The 22,327-nt window shown below is 51.2% G+C and overlaps 1 protein-coding gene across 2 annotated transcripts; it reads right to left on the reverse strand.

Annotated features, from left to right (window-relative positions):
- Window positions 1-272: 272 nt before the first annotated feature.
- SYNGR1 (synaptogyrin 1) lies at window positions 273-16,379 on the reverse strand. Of its 2 annotated transcripts, none has more exons than XM_064155228.1 (4): window positions 16,197-16,377; window positions 5,002-5,239; window positions 3,445-3,590; window positions 273-1,110 (listed from the first exon to the last, which is right to left on the reverse strand). In XM_064155228.1, the coding sequence occupies exons 1-4, from the start codon at window positions 16,293-16,295 to the stop codon at window positions 892-894; spliced, it is 702 nt and encodes a 233-aa protein (XP_064011298.1). In that variant the 5' UTR covers window positions 16,296-16,377; the 3' UTR covers window positions 273-891. The 2 variants fall into 2 exon arrangements, with proteins under 2 accessions (XP_064011298.1, XP_064011300.1); XM_064155230.1 differs by lacking the exon at window positions 273-1,110 and adding an exon at window positions 1,117-2,354 and having other exon boundaries at window positions 16,197-16,379.
- Window positions 16,380-22,327: the final 5,948 nt, after the last annotated feature.

Below are 22,327 nucleotides of genomic sequence, written 5' to 3' on the forward strand. Positions count from 1 at the left end.
GGCCATGGCTCCTTTCTTGCCTCACCAAACACTGGTCTGAGAAGAGCGGTGAGCAGGACATGCAAGTGAGAGGAGCCACCTCCATCTCAATCCAAGAGCACCAAGGAAGGAGTGACTCTCATGGCACTGTTCCTCTGCCCTCCTGAGTCTCTTGTAATCTACAGACTGCCTGTGATTTCTGACTGCATCTGTAGATCTTCCTCCTTCCCTTGCTATTGTATGTCTTTGTGCTCCCCCACCCCCAATATGACTTCTCCCCAGACCCTATAAAGCACCTTTCCTTCAGTAGCATGTAGCAGGGAAAAGCCCCCATGTCATTTCATGGGGGAGACCACTCCCACACTCCTCCAGACCCTGCTCTACCCTCACACTCCTGCACACTGACTCCAACATCATCCCTCTCCCTGAGCCACCAGATTCCCCAGGCTAATTTGGATGCTCCCATGTCTACTCCAGCCTTTAGTGACACCAACTCTTCCAAGAAGGTTCCTGGTCCCTCTCACTCCTTCCCTTCTGCCTCCAACACTCTCCTCTGCCCTGCTGATGCCATAGTCCCTCTCCTGCTCACTGCCCAGACTCTGCCCTCCACAGCAAGGCAGAAAGGAGAAGTGGGGGCTTTCCTGTCACAATGCAGTGACAGATTTTGGAAGAATTTGGTTCTGGCAGGTGGTTTTGGGGAGGAGGAGAAGGTGACAGAGAAACCTTTTTTTCTTTGTGGTTTTTTTTCTTTTTTAAAAACAATAAATAAAAACAGATGACCCAGAAGGCTGGAGCATAGCTGAGAGCCACCTCTTGTGCCACTATGCACATCTCTGGTTTGTGCCTTGGCTTTCTGCCGGTGGTGGGAAAAGGGGCAGAAGGGAAAGGGAAAAGGAAAGGGGCATTGGTGGCTCAGTAGTTCTGTGTTTGGTACCCCTGTGTCTCGGTGTCAAAAGCATCTGCTGGAGGGGGCTGCTGGTATGTCCCCACCGCATCTGTAGCATCCTCCTCGTTGGTGTAGGGAGCATAAGGCATGCCGGAGTCCTGGCTTGGGTCCATGTAGTCCTGGGAGAAGAGGGCTGAATCGGCACCCAGCTTGAAGCGCTGATACGCCAGGAATGCCTGGCCCACCTTTAAGGGAGGAGGTGGAGGGAAGAGGTGGGAAGCAGAGAGGGGAGGGGAGAAAGAGAGGGGGAACAAACCCAAGAGAAGAGAAACAAACAAAAGTGGGGTTAGTGGCGGTTAGAGATTAGTGCGCGAAGCCTGCCCAGCAGACCGCCCGTGGAACCCCCCAGACAGCTCGGAGCTTCAGGCTGTCCCACAGAGAGCATGAGCCTGCCAGGAGAAAGAAGGGCTGGGAAGGGGTGGCTTTGAGACCAGCTGGCTGGGTGCAGCCTGCCAGGGCTCCCTGCTGTCTCTGGGATGTGGTGGGCACCTCCTGCCCAGTGGTGGGGTTTCACTGATGTGGCACAAGTCACAGAGGCTCAGTTGGCACATGGTTATTCCATTCAGCCCCTCTTGCTCCTGGGCAGGCAACCTGCGTCAGCAGCACCACAGAAGGTTCATCTACCAGGCTGGATGTATGCAGCCATTTTGCCTGCAGAGGTCAGGAAGGAGAGCAGGATTTGACCCAGTGGTCGCCCCCTATAGCCCCTTCACTGGTGAACATCTGCATGGTGTATCACCATGGGAAGGAACAGCAAGAGGCAAGGCAGCTGCTTTCCCAGGCTAGGAGATGGTTAGCAAGCATACTGCTGCCTCCTGCCCCAGACACTGCAGACAGGAAACTCTTTGGTGCACCAAAGGAGCCCAAGCATGGGTTTCAGTATGGCGGAGCCCCACAGGCACGACTGGTTGTCCCAGAGCATCTCTGCAGTCTAGCAGGTGATGGGAAGAGTGGCTTCTGGGGAGAAAGGGTGGGGAGGGAATGGAGGAAATAAAGTGGTGGGGGCAGAGGGCATCTCCTGGCTGAAGTGTTAGGTCTGAGCAGTCATCAAAAGACAGGCACAGTGGTGTTACACAGCATTAGTTAGGGTATCAGTGAGGGAGAGAAAGGAGCAGAGAAGGAGAAGTAATTGCCAGTTCCAACTCTCTGGAGGGAGGTTCCTCTTTCAGTGGACAACTCCACCCAAGTTCAGTGGCCCACATCTTCCCACCCTGTGCCCTATAGTGACCACACATCCATGGTCAAGACGTTGGAACGATTTCTGCTCAGTAACCTTCTCCAGATGTATCCCTCCACCCCTTTCTCCAAATGCCTCCATCAGCAGGGGGCACTAAGGCAGCAAGGATGGGGAATTAGGGAACAGGGTGTTGTATTCTTCCTGAAAAGTAATGTCTCTGAGTCTCCGGAAAGCCAGAAACGTGAGGCAGCTCTGTGAGAAGAGAGAGGGATGTGGGGAGGAGAATCAGTAAGGAGGAGCAAACCAAAGCATTCAGTTGAAATAAAACCCACAAGGAACTGGAGGGTGAGGATGCCTATTCAGCCACTTGCAAACCTGTGCACTGGGGAGGAACCACTGCAGGTGTTAGCAGCTCAGAAAGGGTCCTTGAGGGACTCCCTGCAAAAGCCTCACTCCCTGTCATGCTTTCTGCTGGAACCTGCAAATGGCTTCGGGCAGCAGCACTCAAGTGCAGGACACAGCTCATGTCAGGGACACACATGCTCCTGTCCCTTGTCCCTGCTTGGTATCACCTTGGCAAGGGTGCTGGCTGCACAACCCTTTGCAGCCCCTCTACCTCTCTGACAACTTTGTGGTCTTACAGCACCCATCCTATCTGGCTCCTGCCAATGTTAAGGCTCGCTGGGGGAGAGGATGCCACAAGGACTTACCAAAGAGACTGAGCTAAAATGCTTTCCTGCTTGGCACTACCCTGTCACTTCAGACAAACATCACTCAGAGCTGGTGCTTTTGAAGACAGGAGGAAATTGTGGGGGACATTTATAGTGCACACCACAGGTGTTTTTTTCAGGGAAATCAGCAATAAAGAACTGCTGGGAAAAGGGCAGTCTTAAAAGACAGCACAATCACCTTCCTAAGAGGTGACCCAGTGAGTCCAGAGGAACACCAGTCACAGCCTCTTGTGACATTTCACATGACAAAATCAAAGAGGGAGGTGGGTGCAACTCTCAGCCTGGAGCTCCCTTCTCTGCTTAGCACCTGTGAGGTGTGAATGCTGTCAAAGTCCTCTGATGCACAGGAAAAAGATGCCTGCGGAGCTGGCTCATCCAAGGTCAAGGACACTCCTTACTGGTATATTGTGCTTATGAACACTCTAGCATCCTCTTCCACAGAAGTCTTTGTCTCCCAAGTTTACCCCCTACCCACATCCTGCTTTTCCTTCTCAGAAGCCATATGAATTAAGATGTCAGAGAGAATGACTCTTAGCCAGTTCCCCTCCATTCCCCACAAGTTCATACAGTGCAGAGGACACTTGACCCAACATCATGGCTGCTGTACTTACCCAAGTGAAGATGGAGAAGAATGAGAATGTGATGGCTGCTCGGGCTGCATCCCCTCCCTCATTCAACGGGTTGTACTCTTCTTTTGAAGCTTGCCACTGGTTGGTCAGAAAGCAGAAGCCCACGAACCAGAGGAATGCCCAAAAGGCTGGGGTGGACCACCACCAGCATGCCAAAGATGAAGGGGAGAGAGATCAAGAAGGTGTAAGTGAACAGAACACAAACACATCATGTTTCTCTGTAAGCGTCAACCCTGTGAGACCCTCTGATGTGTTGCAGACTCAGCCAAACTGCGCAGTCTGGCTAAGCCCAAGTGAGCTGGCAGGCTTGCTGACAGCTAAATTGTCAAGGTGACAATAGGTGTCTGCAGAAAGTGCCTCAGGAGAGTTCATTTGCTTGTGTTTGGATTGATCACAGGACTTGCATTTGGCCTTGGGAGGGAGCCTGAAGGGCTTCCAGTACAGGAGTGATCACCTGGGCTCTCTGAAACAGCCACTGCTTCACAACCCTGTCCTGCAAGGACAAGCAGAGAGCAATTCCTTCCAAGGGAGCTGCAGAAGAGTGGGAAGCAGCCAGCCTGCAGTGGGCAGGGACCAGCTTTTGCTCAGGGCAGTGCCGGCTAAGGGACTAACAATGATGAGAGGTGCTGAAGGATCATTAACATGCTGCACTCCGGGGATAGGGGTGAAGATAGAGGGGAGCCTCAAGTCCAGACTGGCAGATAGTGGAGAGGAGTGGGACTCACCCTCTGCCAGGTGCAGCCAGATACCCAGCAGCACGGGAAACAGGCATTCCTAAGTGACAACAAAAGAGAGCTCAGACCTTGTCCTCCTCCTGCTGGCTGTACACAGGACTGCTAGGCAAGGGACTAACCACAAACGAACTTGCAAGCCAAGTCTCAAAGAAGTTCATATGCTGCAGCTGACCCTGCTCTCACTCCATTGGTGGTCTCTTTGACAAACTCTGGAGGGACCCTGATGTGTAGAAGTTTGTCTGTATGGCTAGAGTGAGCCAGAAGAATGACTCAGGATCAAAGCATGAAAGCAAAGCACTTCAGGATGCTGCTGACTGGCATTAAACATACAAGGCCATAAGCACCATCACTCTCTCTGTCACTTTAACACACTATTGGGGGTGAAGAGATCTGACTAAAAGTTAGAATAAATCTCGTGTCTGGATGAGGTCCTGCACAGCTACTCACATGGGGGATTCCAGGCAACCTAGAAGGACTAGTTTAGGAGGCCTGCATAAAACTCTCAACACTTTTTATGTTAATATATATGGGGCTCAATCACCTGCAGCTGCAAAAGAAGTCCCATCTCCAGAGGCACCAACGCTTTGCCTAAGCAAGCACAAGCATGCAGAGAGGCAAGACCTGGTGTCCTAAAGGGGTCTATGCAGAACAGTGGAGAGACATCAGATACATTGGATGAGAAAAAGAGAAGGGGAAAGAAAAAGAGAGACAGAGAAAGCCTGAGAAAGTAAGGAACCCAAAGCTCCCTCCCTTTCCCTTGCTGAGTAGGAGAGGGGCACTATGGCCAAGGGGCCAGGAAGCTCACCCGAGACTCCAATGTCGGAGAGCACTGCCTTCTTGCGGTCCTTGACGCTACTGATCTGCGGGAAGTAGGCATCCAGAGCCAGGTAGAGAAGGCAGCTGAGGAAGGCGAGGACGCCCACGGTAATGCCGTAGTTGCAGGCATTGCGATTGCGGTTGAAGATGCAGTGCTCTTGCGGCTCGCTCGAGCGGTTCACGTAGCCTTCGTTCACAATGGAGCCGAACACCACAATGGAGAACACCTGGTGGGGAGGAAGGCAGGAGACGTGTCAGGGAAAGCAGAGCTCCACAGGGAACAGACACCCTTCCCAGGCACCTCTCTGCTCTGCTGAGCTCAAGGCCTGCTGCCTTGCCTGGGCTGCAGCTGAGGAGATGGTTTCATTTTATTTCTGAGGATTAACTTAAAATAGGACACTTTTAGATTGAGCCTTTTTATCCATCTGATGTAAAGCGATGCAAAGCAGTCGCAGTCTGGAGCAAGGGTGGCTTCCCACAGACACATGGGGAGGTGACACGGAGCGTAAACTGGGATGTGGTTTTGGTGCCGGTGCCTGCACACAAGCGCTCCATGTAGTGGAAATCATCTTAGTCTGCACTTATTCCCTCACCCACTCTTTTCCCTTCTAAGCATTTATTTTTTCTACCATGCATTTGTTCACTAAATTTATCCATCCACCCTCCCACGATCCACAGCCCTGCTCGTTCCAAAGCTACATTCTACAGAGCTCTCCCCATCTCTCCACATGTCACACACCTCTCTCCGCAAGTCTGCTATCAGCCCAGCCCATGACACTTCCTATCCTGCCTCCTCAACCTGCACACTGACACCCTCCAATCTTCCCCACGGATTTTGCAGGCCAAACATCCCACTTGGCAGGGCCGCTGTGAGTCCTCCCTGTCCATCAATGCTGCTGCTACTGCATGTTATTTTAAATCAGGTGGAATGACAGATGAGTGCAGGTAGAAAGGCTGTAATCCGCAGCTGCCAGTCTAATCTTTGCTCACAGCTTTAGCCTTCAGTGCCTGCCATAAAGCTGTCCCTCTTTGACACAGCAGGTTCACCAAAGCAGGGAGCTATTTACAGCAGCCCCGGTCCTGCAGCTCAAATAAACGGCTTTCCCTCGCAGCCACAGCAGAAAGAAGGGGGAAGATTAAGGCAGCATGTGCAGACTTCTCTTTGCAGGGCATCCTGAGACCCTCAACAGAAAGAAGGGGGAAGATTAAGGCAGCATGTGCAGACTTCTCTTTGCAGGGCATCCTGAGACCCTCAGCAGAAACAGTCCACTTGCGGGCTGCCTGCGAGGGCCCCAGGCAGATCGCAAACAGAACTGCAAGCTTGGGGTGAACAGGATGTCGTTGGGTCACTCTGCTAGACTGGGAGTTGTCCACACAACAGGAGGCTGACACCCTTGGAAGCACCACCCAAGCCCCAAGGAGAAGCAGCACACCAGAAGAGGGGATGGTGAAGTCTCCTGCAGGGAGCGAAGGTAGATCTGAGGGTTTACTAGGTCAGACAGACTTCAGTATCACTTAAAACTACCAAGCACCAGAAGAGGACATGGCAAACAACCCAGAAAGCTGAGAAGCAGCTGAGTACAGGGAAATTAACTGTTGATTACTGCCAATCCAATGCACCATCTGTCATTGGCCAGGTCAGATGCACAGCACAGAACTCTACTATTTGACCTGTGGCATCAAGAACCAGAAGAAAAACCTCACCCATAGTCCCCAACAGCCATTGAGCAGATACTTGATGCCAGCAACTCTTCAGCTGCCAAACTCTAGTCAGTATCCACTGACACTATATCTTCACCCCCAGGCTCATAATTGGGTGCCACTTGGGTTGCTGAGACTGGGCATACTTTTGACACACTAGATCAAACTGCTAGAAGCCACTGCTAGACCAGACGCTAGAAGCCAGTGCTCCTAAGTATGAGGACTGGATGGGTTCTCTGAAAGTTCACAAGAGCTCAGAAGTGTAACAACTCATTTATCCTCCTCCTTCTTCCTGAAAACCAAAATTGATCATACTTTGTAGAAATTGCCTGTGAAAATTAAATAAAAAGCTCTTCTGCCTGAAGCAAAGGTCTGCTTCAGCCTGAACAGTTTGGAAAGCAGCAAAACTGCAGATGAATACAGCCAGGTCTTTCAGTAGGAAGTCTCACACACCTTCACCACAGGCTGGGCTGAGAGGTCTGCCTAGGACCACTGACAGCAACACCGTGCTCCTCTGAACTGATGGGAAGCTCACAAACTCCTGAAGTGATGTCCCAGTGAAAGGCTGTGACCAGCACCAATGCTGCCACCTAAAGTACCAACCTCTGTATATTGGGATCACAAAATGGGTGTCCCATTTCCCATAGCATTAGACACAAAGTGTGTCTTCTCTCTGGGAGAAACACCCTCAAAAGTGACATTGTCTGATGTTCTCTATTGGTTTAGGGGTCAAAACTGCTAAAAAAATGATTAGCTCCCTGAGTCAGGTCAAACCTTGCAAGCAGCTCTACTGCAAGTCTCTGCTTACTCATTTGGGATGAATGAACTTCTGTAATGGCCTCTCCCCAGAGACACCTCTGTTTACTCTGCTCATATCCTGATACACATCTTCCCTCTACTCTTATCTTTGGGTTTGCTGCTGGCCCAGAAGAGGGTGTGTGAAAGAAGCAGAACAATTCCTTTTTGCATTTGCTTTTCAATACCTTATTATGCTGGCACATTGTAAAGGCACAGCTCAGAGTCACCAGACTAGGGGGACATCTCCCTCTCCCTAACTTGGAAGTAAAGGCAGCATTCCTAACTTCCTTTCTCCATCGTTGATCAGCCCAGATCCCAGCAGCCTGAAGGTGCCCAAAGTATGATTTACTGGCAAGCATCTGATTTAAGACAATCTTAGTTTTCTGGGGAGATTTCATTAAGGGTATTCTCACTCAAGGGATGAAATGAATCACTGCAGATGTTTATCTTCTGTGTCCTGAAACAGCCACCCCAAAGTCCTTAGGAAGAATTTTTATGGACTGAAGCACAGTAGCTTAAGGGGTATCTCCTTCTCTCCATGGTTTTTAATCACTGCTGGTATCAGCTCTGGTCCATGATCTGCTCCCAAAAGGGGGCAAAGTCAGTGGCAGTGGAAAGGACTTGCTCTCTTTGCCAGCCTACCACCACCCCCATGGCATGGCAAAACAGTATGAGAATCTGCTGTGCACAGAAGCTTTGAACTGAACTTGATAACACCAACTGGGAAAGAATTGTCAGGGTCAAACCAGAGGCTTCAGACCAACAGGCAGAGCTGGATGGGAGGAGAAGGATCTGACAGGCAGCACTGCCCATTTTATGCCTGTGATGTAAGCACCCAGAAGCTGGCACACAGACAAACCATTTTCTAGAAGAAATGTGTGCAAGCCCAGATATTGCAGCCCTCCTGAGAAACAGTCACACCTTAATCCATGGAAGCTGCTTCTGGTTGATAAAGGGATGGGTGTGTGGAAGGCACCAATTTTGCAAGGATGAAACACTTGTGTTCTGGTTCACATCACACCTGCAGCACTTCTGAAGATGCACCAGCTACCTGCAGCACTGCACAAGCCTCTCCTTACTGCTGCTTGTTCCTTCTACACTCCCTTGGCATAGCAAATCCTGACTGCACAAGGCCTGATCTGTAGCCACAAATAAAATGGTCCAAAATAGGCATCCAGCTGCAAAGAGAAGACAAGGAGAAGGTGATAGGAGTCTTCTGCTGACTGAGCACCAAAACACAGGGGAGTGACTTGTCCGAAGGCTGACAGGAGGCAGGCACAAAGCACTGCATCCTGTCACTCCCAAATGCAGCTCATCCTTCTGCTCCACAGAAGGAGATCATGAGCTGCTTTCCTACATTTGGCAACAAAAACCAGCCAGCCTCAGCTCTGTGCACTGGAATGGCCTCATTTCTTCAGCAAGGCTGCTTAAGTCAGATAACAGGACTTGAAGTAACTAGACCTTTAGGTGGAGAGCAGTTTGTTAAGATTCCAAGAGCAACATTAATTCATCAGATGCGTGGCCTGCCTGGAGGGGTGCATTTACTAAGCAGTAATACATTCAGCTTTGCTCAGAGAAAGGGACAGAAAGCAGCACATGGAGAAGATATGACCAGCTCAGCATTGCTGCTTGGACCCAGCTTTTCTCCACTCCTTAAACATCACATCCACACAGGTTGTTGCAAGGATTTCTCTAGACTTATGTTTTCATCAAAGAGCTCTGAGACAGCAAGCCAAGCCCAGAGCCAAGCACTGTGCGAGGATGAGAGAGACAAAGCAACTTGCCAAAAGACAGGGCACAATGGATGGGGAGAGGCTGAGACTTTCCCTCTCCTGGCTTCTCAAGGGCCTTGTGCTGCCCCTTACAGGCGTGTAAGGGCTCACAACAGCGAGCAAACTGCAGAACAAGCAAAAGGCCGCACCCCCACCATGAAAGACTTTTTTCTCTTTCCTCTCCCTCGTACTGAACTGGGTGACACAATTTTTCCAGAGGGAAAGGCAAGAGGAGAGGCTCTCTGGTCCCTTCCCACCTCCCCACTGCAGGCTCAGCCCCACAGAAAGCCAGTCGAACCCTCCTGAGCATCATGTGAGGCTTTCCAGCAGGCTGCCCATGCCTAGTCGTGCATCAGATGCTCCTGAGTATCATGTGATGGATGCCTCCGGCAGTGCACTAGGATTTTCCTGCATCTCATCCCGGGAATTTGTTATGCTGCCTCCTGACTTCATCCCAGAAATCCCCACCACAGTCATAGCAGGGGTGTGGCTGAAGAGAGTTACTGTTGAGCTGCTTGCTTGGGCTTGCTGCTGTACTCTCTGGTCACAGGCTCTGTCACCTGCAGGTCGTCCCTCCCTCTCCCAAACTCCCTCCTAATTCTGTTACAAAGAGAAAATAGTTTGGTGACATAATATTCCTCATGGCACTTCCAATCAAATCCACCTCAGGCAGAATGAAGCAATAATCCTGTGTGTGTCTGATCTGGTAATGACCAGGAATAAATCTGTTTAAAAAGAAAGCAAGAGCAGAGGGGAGTGCAGACAATAAACTGGCAGAGATGATCTGGCTTTCCTTTTCATTCAGCCACTTGCAAATGCAGCCTCTGTAAAGCTCTGGAGAGCCCTGCACAGGCATGGAATATTATTACTGCTACCATCATTAAATCTACTTGTATTTAGTTAATTTTGAAGGAAACATATGCAGCTTTTGATATACTTGGGACTGGCAGCTTGAAAATGGGCGGCCTCTATTTATTCCCTCCAGCTGGCACCCGGCAGGCAGCAAATGACTTCTGCCCACAGTCTCAGTGGCATGTCTGAGCCTGGTGCGGGTGCTGGAGGGGTGCAGCCTCCCTCTACCCATTTGTACCTGATCCCCCTGAACATGGGATGGGGAAGAATCATGGGTATTCCAGTATATCCCTCCCAGCTCCCACTCCTTGGCCAGCAGCCACATGCCACCGGCTCCCCAGCCAGGGCTGAGCTGGAGCAGGTGACAGAGAGGAGAAAGGTTCCACATCCTTAATTCCTGCCACGGGATCTGGGACAGGCCTTCCTGGCCAGCAGGGCTTTTTTTCTCACATGGATGGCAGCTGGCAGGCCAGCCATTAACCCTTCCACCTCCCACCAGACCCATACCTGGGTCAATCTTCCCTTCCACGGCATCCCAAGCCCCAGGTGTTGGTGGGGCACTCTGGGAACCAGCAGCCAGGAAGCCTCCGATGACAGTGAGGCTCAGGCTGAGCAGCTGAGCTTGCCACCCCAGGCAGAGAACAACTGATCTGCAGAGGGAAAATGCTCACTAGTTAAGAGGCAACTGTGCTCCAGAGAGCCATTTCAGGAAGCTTTGTCCAGTCCCACATACGGATCTCACACCCTTCTCATAGTTGAACAGCATCTGCTGTCCCACCACTACTGGTGACAACTCCCCACATCTGTATGGTGGTATCCAAGTCCTTATGTGCTTTCCAGATGATGCCTACATTACCAGGTTGCTGCTCATCAAAATCACTGCCCAAACATTGCATCTTTTTCCATGAGGAAGAGTTTGATGTTCTTTCTAGCAACACATCTCTCCCTCTTGGGCTTGGTTGTGCCAACCTAGGTGGAGGAGTGCATCCATTGCCAGCTGCACCTACTGCCTTGTCTTGCCACAAATGTTTGCCTTAGCCATGTCTCATCTCCATGCAGATTCTCTGCACCTCTCATGTTTTGACTCTTAGTCTTTTGCTCCTATTTCTGACCACCTTTTGTCCCCATGTGCTATTTCTCACATTTTTGTCTGCAAATGCCATTAATAAGAGACTTGTTCCATTCCAAGATATTTCCCAGAAATGCTATGCTTGAAACAACGCAACCTGCTGTATCCAAGCTTGAATCACCCCACAGATCTACACATCTATTGTTTGCCTTCTGATATGGCCTCTCACCCAATCCTGCTGACAGCTGATCCAAGGAAGATCCCAAGAAGAAGTGTACCCAGGGCTTGACTCAAAGCCCATGCTTTGACCTATCACATTTCTTTCATCATGCACCAATGTACCTCTGAAGCATGCAGCCAGTGAACATGGTGGCTGGGCAGAGAGTATGAACTATAGCTCATGAACACAGGGAACACCTCAACTAAGTTTAGCCAGGGCAGAAAGAAGGTGGAGATTGCAGATGGTTTCAGACTAACATGGCCCCTGGGCTCTAAGGCTCAGTTTACTTGCCACTGCAAGCACATGATGGGTGCCTTTCCATATGGTAAAGGGTGGCACAGAGTAAGAAACAAAGGGTATCATAAGCAGGGCATCAGAGTCCTGAGCCAGGAACTGCCAGCAAGGCAGGAGACAGGGCTTCTTCCATCCTGGGGCTTGCTGCAGTCCTCCAGCTTGCAGGCACCAGCCTCTCATGGCAAGGTGGAGAATGCAGTTCCTGTCCTTCACCTACCTTGCCTGCTCAGAGCTGCCTGGGGCATGCCATGTCTGCTGACAGGGCATAGTACTTCCCATCCTGGGTAAAAATGTCTGTGCACTCCCACCAGCCAGGGGACTGGGCAGCAATGGAGGGCAGGCAGCACCTCTCTTCATCACATCTCCTTCCAGAAGGGTAATACCCTCAGCCTCAGAGAGAGATCTGTCATCCCAATCTGTGTGGCCAGTTTTAATGGGCCATTTTGCCTGTGCAACCACAGCTGGAAAGTTAAGTCTCACTCAGTCACCTTGCTAGGCCTGCTTCCAAAGGCTGAATTACTTTGCTCTTGTTAGGCTCTCACATTGAGCATCACCTTGGTTTCTCCAGCGAGCAGGTTTCCAAGCAGTCAGCAGCATCTGGAACAACCTGTTTCAATTAGCATTTTACTTATTTATGGAGCCAGTGCTACGTCCAATGCCTGCGGGTAGCAAAGGAGCTCCCAGCCTTCACACACTGGTTGCAGAGAGCACTGTGGGTCAGGGCGCGATGGGATTACGCAGGGCTGTGCCCACGCTCACCTGCTTTATTTTAGGAATGATCCTGAAGCCATGGTGCTATAGCACAGCTCCAGCTCAGTGTGGGTCACCTAGCTTCAGCAGCTCCAGATGTAGCACCACTATCTCCAGCTGCAAGGTCACCAAAGCAGGTGGTAAAAGCAGGGTGGTAAAAAAGCCACCCATGCACCCCGTCCTACCTGCTGCAGCACAAAGCACGTTTCTGTGTTGCAGCTGCTGGCAAATTAAGTGGCATGATGCAGAGCACTGCCTTGAAAGATCAGTCTGGGAATAAAGGCCAGTCACCCATTGCAATAGGGCAAGTTGCTTGTATTCTTTTCACCACTGCTGGGACCACAGAGAGGTGAGCAAACCTCTAAGATCTTCCAGAAGCACACTGCTTTCACTGAGCAAGCCTCAGTCCAGCCAGACTGGACAAGTTCACTCACTGCAAGACTCTGATGTCCTTGGAGGCATCCTCAGCAGAGATGTTTAGGAGGGACTGCCCCATAGGGCTGCCTCCCTAAGCTTACAAGGTGGTGTTTCATGAGGGCAAGCGTACCTGGAGCAGGCAGCAGCAGAGAAATGGCTCACATTGAGGCTGAGCATCCAAACCCGACATGGGTGCTCTGCAGAACTACCACCACTTGCCAGCACCCACTTGTTCCCTTTTTGTAGGGCAATGCATTTTACTCTGCTGTGCTTGACCTCCAAAGCATCCAAGAAACCTGAGCTGGTTTACAACACCTTTGCAACAGACAGATGTTCCAGAATTGCTAACCTCTTCCCATCATTTAACATCCTCCTTGTTAAACCTATAACATCTCTTCAGCAAGGGGCAACATAAATAACCTTTGGTCATCCCATCTGCTTCTGATCCTGCAGCTCTCCCTGGAGATTTGCCACCACCTCGACTGCAAACTCCCTGGTCAGGAGCCAGTTTTGCTGCCTGTTGGTAACAAGCCATATGCACCCCTGTGCCATCATAAAGTCTGCTAAAAGGCAGCATGACCCGAGCACAAGGTCACTGCCTGGGGAAGCAATCACAAGAATTTCTGCTCTCAGTGAAAGCTCATCACATGAAACACACCAAAAGGAGTCTCCAGCTTGCCCTGGGGAAGCAATGGAGCATCCACACCACAAGCACGATAAAGGCAGATAAGATGGCAGGCAGCGGCAGGCAAGGTACTTCCAGTGTGTGGTGAAAGGATTCCAGAGCAGATAAAAGAAAGGAATCTCACACTGACCATGGGGAGAGAGAGCCCTTCACCACCAGAAGAGTTTGGCTCATAGAGCCTGGCAATAGAAGGGCTGACTGCAGATATGATCCCAGTCTATAAACACACACAGGGGAAAATACCAAGGAGGAAAAAGTACCATTTCAACTGAAAGACACAAAAGCAAATGGATAAAAACTCAGCCACAAATAGATTTACAGTGGAGGGCCCTGACTGTTGGAGCTGCAGGACCCTCTCCCACAGAGAGTGAAAAAGGAAAAAAAAAAACTGAACTAGCATTTTGTCAGCGAAGTTCAACTAATTTATGGAGGAGGGTATAAATGGTCTGGTGCTTGTGACAGCCTGATATAGGACTTCAGTGCCCATGAGGACCAGTCTTCATTTCAAGTTTAAAAAAAGACCAAAACCACAACTGAGTATCTGGGATGAGCTTCTGACTCCTCAGCTTTGCAGAAGGAGAGATGCTTAGGAGGGCAGACAAGATCAAGCAGGTAAAAAAGCAGAAGGAGTAACTCATATTTTGAGAGACAAGAGGTGCACACATAGCTTTGCACCTCTACAGCCAGGTAAGCCTTCCTTGCTGGACTGCTGGCCTGGGGTACCTCCAGTTCCTGCAAGAGGACTTTAATTTCCACGGCTATGTGAAACAGCGTCAATCCCGTTTCGTCCTCTGTCAAGGTCAGATGGGCAGCAGGAAACAACACAGGCTCCTATGGAGACGCCAGGTCCTGGGAAGTGCTCCGTGCCTGGAGAGAGCTTGCAGAGCACAGAGCTGAGCTCAGTGAGCCAGCCGATGGTGTCTGAGATACATGGAAGCAGAGTGGGTGTCTAATTAAAAAAATAAACATATTTTCTGCTCTCTCTTCTTCACCTGACGTCTCTGGGAGCCAAAATCCCACAGTGCTCGAATGAAGGGGGGAAAAAACCCTCACCAGACTGAGAGAGAAGAAATTCTGCCACAGAGATTAGCAACGGGAGAGCCTTTGTAGGTCACATCACGTCCATCATCCCTGGACATGCAGGCTGGCTCTGCTCCACCCACCCAGGAGCCAGGGACGCAAGTATCCCCTCACCCAGCACCGCCAGCCCGCTCCTGGCGCGATGCGCTGTACCGTAAACAAGCTCAGGCCGATGGATGGATGGATGAACAGACAGACAGCCTGCATTAATCACGTCCTTGTCTGTCTTGGGGCTCTCTGGCCACCTTCTGAGTCATGTTGCCCAGAGGGGACATCACCCACCCACCTGACTGGGAGCACAAGGCTGCCTCCCCAGTATTCGCAGCAAGCCAAGGCACCTTCCCTTTCCTCTCGCTTCCCCCGCCTGGCACTGCTTTTATTTTATTTCATGTTTTTGTTGTTTTCCCAAAGCCAGCTTTAGCCCCTTCCCCCTGCTCGGGTGCGCATGTGTGTCCTCCGCTCTCTGTCCCTGCCCTCCCCTCTCCGCTCCCGGCCGAGACCTCAATCTCTTCCCCGCCGGCTGGGTGCTGCAGCTCTCGCTCCCTTAATCCAAATGACCTTCTTGTACATATGCGCCGGCCCCACGGCCAGCCATGGGATCAGCAGCCATGGGATCGATTTCACGAGGGAAAAACCTTCCCCCTGGCACCCCGCATCTCCCTCCCCACCCCCCTCAGACCTCACATTCCCCCTGCCCCCTCCCCCACAAATTACGGAAACATTACAGGGAAGGAAGACTGGGGGCTGTGAGACGATGAGTTTAAAACACAGAGCAGCTATGTGGAGCCCCGACAGACCCCTCCAAAACAACTTGCCCCAAAACAGCCAGAGCTCTGTGTCCCCTGAAGCCCCAACCTGCTGAGGAGCCAGGTCAGGATTGCAGTGTCACCTTCCCTGTCACCCCACATCATGCTGCCTCCCTATACCCACCACAGACCTCCTGGCATGGAGAAATGTAGGGTGGGGGATAAGACCCCATCACCATGCCCTAAACAGCAGAGATGGAGACGAGGTCATGGTCCGTCATGGCTCACTCCTTCTCAGAGAAGAAACTTCCAAGCAGCCTGCTCTTGCCCCACCGGGCCCTATACCCCCACACACGAATATATGCGTGCATGCAGCTGCACATCTGTGCACGCACACAGGCGTGTGGGTATCTGTGAAGTCACACACACATGGAGCGATGTAAATCCAGAGACAGATGCAGACATCCCAGCACACACGCACACGCAGCCACGAATGTTTATGGAGGCATACACACATCTCTCTGTACGGATGCAGGACCGTGGGGGCATACCAGTGGACACGGACACAGCGATGTACGCGGGGACGTAGGAGTACACAGGCGTGCAGAAATACATACTAAGGAACAGCGTGCAGCGTGTACCAGAGAAGAACATACAACGCTACAAAGCATCTAACATCATGATTATATACGTGTGCATAGGCAGCGGGGCCACCTGCTCCCCCACCCTGCAGCCCGGCAGGACGCCCCCCTCGCCGGTGCCGGTGTCAGCGGCAGCCCGCGGTGGCGGCGGGGCCTTACCCAGGAGACGAGACGCAGGATGGTGTGCGGCTGCCGAATGAAGGCCTGCGGGTCGAAGGCGCCGCCGGCTTTCCCCGCTCCGAAGGCTCCCCCGTCCATGGCGGCGCGGGGGTGGGCGGGAGGCGGGCGGGGGGCTCGGCGGGCGGTGCCGGGCTGCGCCGAGCCGTGCCGGGCTGCGCCGAGCCGTACCGAGCCGCGCCGCGCCTGGCAGCCCGCCGGCGGCGACGAGCTGCGCGCTCCCGCCCACCGGGACGCGGCGCGCACGTCACACGGGCAGGGGGCAGGGCGCGGAGGAGTGGGTATGGTTAGGGGGCAGCCGTGGGGCTGGAGTGTGTGGAGAGGGTGCTTGGGGGTGCAGGAGGGTGTGGGCACGGCAGGTGCAGCATGGGGACAGTGGGAGGCGGTGAGCAGCTCCCCAGTGCAAAGGCAGCCACCGCGTCACCCCCACGGCGGCAGCGGAGCGGAGGAGCTTGTCCCGCTTCATTGTGGCAGGGCCTGGCAAAAGTGAGGTGCCAGCTCCCCGCCTGCTCACACCCTTTGCCACCTGTCCTGTCTACCACTCACTGGCACGTAGAGGGCAGAGGTCTACCACCAGGTCACTACAAGTCTAGCACCGTCTGCCACATTAGCACAAGTGCTGCACCCACAGAAGGGTAAGGCTGACCCCTTGGGCGAGAACCAAGGGGAGGTGTCCAAGGGAAGCAGTTGACGGTGCTCCCTGAGTGCAGGCAGCCCCTGCGCCCCCACCAGGTGCCTATTCCCAGGTAGAGGTGCTTGCTGAACCTCAACATTGCCTGCAGCGGTGCCTCTGTCTCTCCTTCCTGACAGCCCTCACCCTACAGGCACTGTGTCCCTGGGAGGAGCAGCAGGAAAAAAAGTTCACATGTGGACAAGGAGAGTCCAGATTTTGGGGAGAGCCTCTGGCTCCGGGAGGCAGATTGCTAGATATTCACCTTGCACCACTGAGTCTGCAGCCTTGGGAGTCACCTGGGCTTCCCTAGAAGTCAACAGCACCACAGCCACCAGAACAGCCAGGAAGGGATGCCCGGGGAGTAGCCATCCAACCTTAGGGGTGGTTGAAGCTCCCTGGCCTGTGCCTTTGCACAGAGGAGCTGCATACCAGCAGTCCACTGCATTCTGCAGAATCAATAAAAACCCTGTATTAAAGGGACTGGAATTAAAGCAAGTCCTTGAGTAGTAACATGGCTCTCTAAGACCAACAGCAAAAGCCAAACCCATTTTGTCTGCTTCAGCCTGAACACAACTAAAGCCCAACTGCTCAAATGCTTTAGCTGAGCAGAGATGCTCTGCAGATTTCTGCTGGGCATGCTACCATGGGACATCTCTAGTTCATGATTGAGATACTCAACTCAAACCAAGCAGCAGCTTTGCTGGAAGCAGTCAGCTGAAGGGCAAAATGGGAATGTTGTGAGCACTCTGTAAGATCTTACAGTGCCAGAACATTTCAGAGGGCCCAGAAATACAAAATTCCCTGCATTGACAGCTAAATACTCATGAGATTAATAAAAGAGGGGTGATTAATGAAGAGGGGAGGGGTTTGGCTTTCCTAAATCAGTCTCTGAAATGCTCCTCTATTCTGGATGAGCAGGGTTTGGACCTGGCCAAACAAACCAAGTACTCAGCAAAACATCTGTTTCCACTCCAGACCCAGGTGGAGTGAGGGTGCTACACCAGACCATCAGCACAGAGGCTGATGAAGCAGAATGAGTGTCTGGATGGCTTATGCCTCACTCGTCTCTGGGTCTCAGCCATGCAGAGGGTCAGGTCAGCAGCAAGAGAACAAAGGACAGAGTATTGGGATGGGGAATTTGACCCTGCTCTAACACCATTTTGTACTGTCCAAATCGGATTCAATTTTGTTGTCAGTCTATAAATCAACTCCACAGCTCAAGAGCTCAGCACGAGAGGTAGAGGCAAGTGAACGGGGGAGATAAAACAGCATTTAAAGCACGAGATAGAGGCAAGTGAACGGGGGAGATAAAACAGCATTTAAAGCACGAGATAGAGGCAAGTGAACAGGGAGATAAAAGAGCACTTAAAGCCAACCATTTGTTGCCTATTCGAAGGAGCACTCTGAAAACTGAGCAGCCATCCCTTACCCTTTTACGGGGCACCTTCTGAGGGGCAGGTTAGAGGCAAGGAATGGACACTCACCCATCACATCCAGCCACAGAATCATGGGATGGTTTGACCTGGAATGGACATTTAAAGGTCATCTAGTCTAACACCTCCTGCAGTGAGCAGGGATGTGCTTAACTAGATTAGGTTGCTTAGAGCCTCATCCAGCCTGACCTGTGTTTTGGGAAGATGAGCTGCAGCGCCAGCACAGCTGGATCCTCAGCCCTCTAGTTTGTACTGGTCTCCTTCCAACTGTCTGCCAGGTTAGGGCAGTCAATGAAATTTCCTCCAAAAGAAGCATCTCTAAATCTGCAGGGACTTTTTCATGCATGTTTTTATGAAGAGTCCCTCCAGCAAATTCTCCAGTCTTGGGTTTTATTTAGTCTGCCAGGACTGGAGATGAGGGGAGGTAGAGGGCCTCTGAGAGTTGATTAAGCATGGATTTGCCCTCAATTATTTCATGCTAGTTGGATAACCATCTTCCCCACACTGAATGGCTTTGCTGTGTTACATCTGCACAATTGGTGGTGGGATTTGGCTCTAGAGGTAGGTGTTTGCCTGAATAGTTTAATTAATGTTTGCAGTAACTTGATAAAACTGCAATGTGCAGCACTTACACTACATATTACAGGTCAGAATCTCCTCAGTGGGAATTCGGATGGCTTACACACAGTGCCATGGTCCCTGGCAGGGAGAGGGGTGGCAGGCTAGGCACCAATCTCCCTATGCAATTCTGTTTGTTAAACACAGCCTTAGAAGATGCTGAGAACAAACTCCAGGTGCCCTGTGTGTGGGAAGCTCCAGCCCACCTACACCTTTACCATGATGGGTACTGTCATCGCCATGGCCTTGGGTTTGTATCCCTTTCATACTACAGGCAGTGGTGGATTAAGGTCCACGTTCCTTATAATAACACAGAACTGCCTACTTATTCCCAATTTATTCAGGCTCTGGATATGGTGAGGGTGGAGCTTCATTCATCAGTTTGCATATTTTCCACAGATAACCCCATGGATGCATCTAATACCATTTCGACCACCCAGTGCCTTCACCAGCTTCCTTGCTTTAGTCTGTCTTGCAAGGGTTCTTGTACAGTTCCCAATCCAGGGAAGTCTGAGGAAACTTCTTTAGCCTGGTCCTATCTGATTTCCCAGTGTCAATGGAGGGAGAGTAAATAATTAATTGTCTGTCCCTTACCTCCCTCCCCACTCAGGTTTCACCTCAGCTCTGCTTCTCCCCTGACCTGAAGAGATACTTCAGTGCCAGCTCCTGTGTTGGTGAGTTTCCAATGCGGGCCAAGCTGGTCAGCATCTCCCAGAGACATAGCTGGTCCTGGCAGTGCTTATCTGTGTGCCAGAACTGCAGTAAATGGAGCAAGAGGAGTAACAGTATGAATAACAACTTCTCCAGGCAGGTTTCACAGCAAGGCTTATTTTCAGTTCCTCTTTCACAGCACAACTTTAGTGTCTACATCAGTTTTATTGTCCATTATTAATTAAACAGTAGCACACAGAGGCCCTGATTGAGTTTGGAGCTGCACTGTACCAAGCACTGTGGGAATACACAACAGGACACAGCCCCTGGAAAACACACAATCAGCCCAAGAACATGTCCCTGCATGAAACAAGAGAAGTTATTTGATGTCTTTTTCTATTTTGAAACACATGCAAGAGTAATGGATGCCAAAGTTAGCAACGAATCACAGAATCATAGAACATTTGGGGGTAGAAGGGACCTTTAAATGTCAACTAGTTCAACCCCTCTGCATTGAGCAGGGACATCTTTAACTAGATCAGGTTGCTCAGAGCCCTATCCAACCTGACCTGACAGGTTTCCAGGGATGGGTCTTCTGTCACCTCTCTGGGCAGCTTATGTCAGTGTTTCACCACCCTCACTGTAAACAATTTCTTCCTCATACCTGGTCTACATCTCCCCTCTTTTAGTGCGCAACAGGCCCTGCTAAAAAGTTTGTCCCCCTATTCTTATATGCCCCTTTCAAGTCCTGAAAGGCTGCAGAAAGGTCTCTCCAGAGCCTTCTCTTCTCCAGGATGAACTCTCTCAGTCTGTCTCCATAAGACAGGTGCTCCAGCCCTCTGATCATTTTTGTGGCCCTTCTCTGGACCCATTCCAAGAGTCTCTGTTGTGCTATAAAGTCCAGAGCAGGATGCAGTACTTCAGATAGGGTTTCACCAGAACAGAGCAGAGGGGGAGAGTTGCCTCCCTTGACCCTTGATGTTTCTTTTGATGCAGCCCAGGATATGGTTTGCCTTCTGGGCTGTAAGTGCACGCTGCTGGCTCATGTCTAGCTTTTCCTCCACCAGTATCCACAAGTCCTTCTCAGTGGGGCTGCTCTCAATCCCTTCATCCCTTAGCATGCATTGATACCCAGGATTGCCTTGATCTGGGTGCAGGACCTTACATTTGGCCTCATTGAATCCCACAAGGTTTACACAGGCCCACTTCTCAAAGGCAAATCCTATTTTATCTTAATTGTTAAGTATTTTTGTCTTTCTTTCCTGTTACTGTGTTCCTTCACACTGCCTAACATCTTTTGCAAGCTGCTGTGAAGATTTGTCAAGCAACTTTCAACTTAGGGGTCATTGCAGCTCCCTGTGACTCTGGAGCTATTTAATGAAACCAGATAAACATTACACTGGTGTGCTGTGTTGGGGCTACTTATTTACAGCTAGCACAATACACAAGCAGATATTTACAGTATATACAGTTATAGACAGAAATATACAAGGTAAAAGGTAATACAGAAGCACAACTCCCCTCCCAGAAACCTGAGTCCCCAGGAGGGGCTCTCAACCACTCCTTCACCTTCCCCCTGCCCCTCTCAACCTTACCCCAGTCCTAAAGAAGAATAGAGGTTTAGCCAAGAGGTTAAGAAGCAAAGGTGGGTTAGGCCAAATGGAAGGTGAGGTTAGGGAGCAAGATGTTGCTCAGCCAGCAGCCCGAGGCAGAGCGAGACAAAAATGGTGAGAGTGTTATCTGATGTTTTCCTTTCTTCTTCAGCAAGACTCTGAGGGGAGTAGACATCACCACTGCTTTCCTTTCACAGCCTATGATCTAGTTCTTCTCACCAAAACATTCTACCCTGCTTCAAACTAGCACAACCAATGGCATCCTGGCTTGCATTAGGAATAGTGTGGCCAGCAGGTCTAGAGATGTGATTGTCCCCCACAGCTTGGCGCTGTCGAGGCCACACCTTGAATACTGTGTTCACCTTTGGGCCCCTCACTACAAGAAGGACATTGAAGTGCTGCAACGTCAGAAGAAAGGCAACCAAGCTAGTGAAGGGCCTTGAACACAAGTTTTGTGAGGACTGGAGTAGGGAACTGGGGTTGTCTAGTCTTCGGAAGAGAAGGCTGAAGGGTGATCTCCTTGCCTTCTGCAACTACCACAAAGGAGATTGGAATGAGGTGGGCGTTGGTCTCTTCTCACGCACAGCAAGTGCCTGGACAAGAGGAAACAACCTCAAGTTGTGCCAAGGGAGGTTCAGGTTAGATAGCAGGAAAGAATTCTTCACAGAAAGGACAAACGAGCATTGTAACAGGCTGTCCTGGAAGGCAGTGAGTCACTATCCCTAGAGGGATTAAACGAAGCGTGGATGTGGTGCTTGGGGACATGGTTTAACGGTAACGATTTAGCAGCAGTGGTGCATTTTGAGCCCTAGGCGAGCAGGTGGACATGATGATCTCAAAGGTCTCTTCCAACCGCAGCAGTTCTATGACGTGTACGAACATGTATTTTATTACTTTCTTTCCTTTTGCCTTTTAAAACTAAAATATAACACTATCTGTTATGATCTGTAAGCGCAGGCACTCACACGTTCAGGAAACCGTGATGGGAATGTGCTAAGATGATTGTTTCCCCGCGGCCTCCGCCCGTGCCCGCCCGCGCACCCTTCCTGGCCCTGCTCCCCACCCGTAGCGCGGCAGGCGCGTCGCTCCGCCCATTTCTCGCGGCAGCGGCGCGCCGCGCGCACA

The sequence above is a fragment of the Pogoniulus pusillus genome, chromosome 15, assembly GCF_015220805.1.
Source record: "Pogoniulus pusillus isolate bPogPus1 chromosome 15, bPogPus1.pri, whole genome shotgun sequence".
In the NCBI taxonomy this organism is placed as follows: Eukaryota; Metazoa; Chordata; class Aves; order Piciformes; family Lybiidae; genus Pogoniulus; species Pogoniulus pusillus.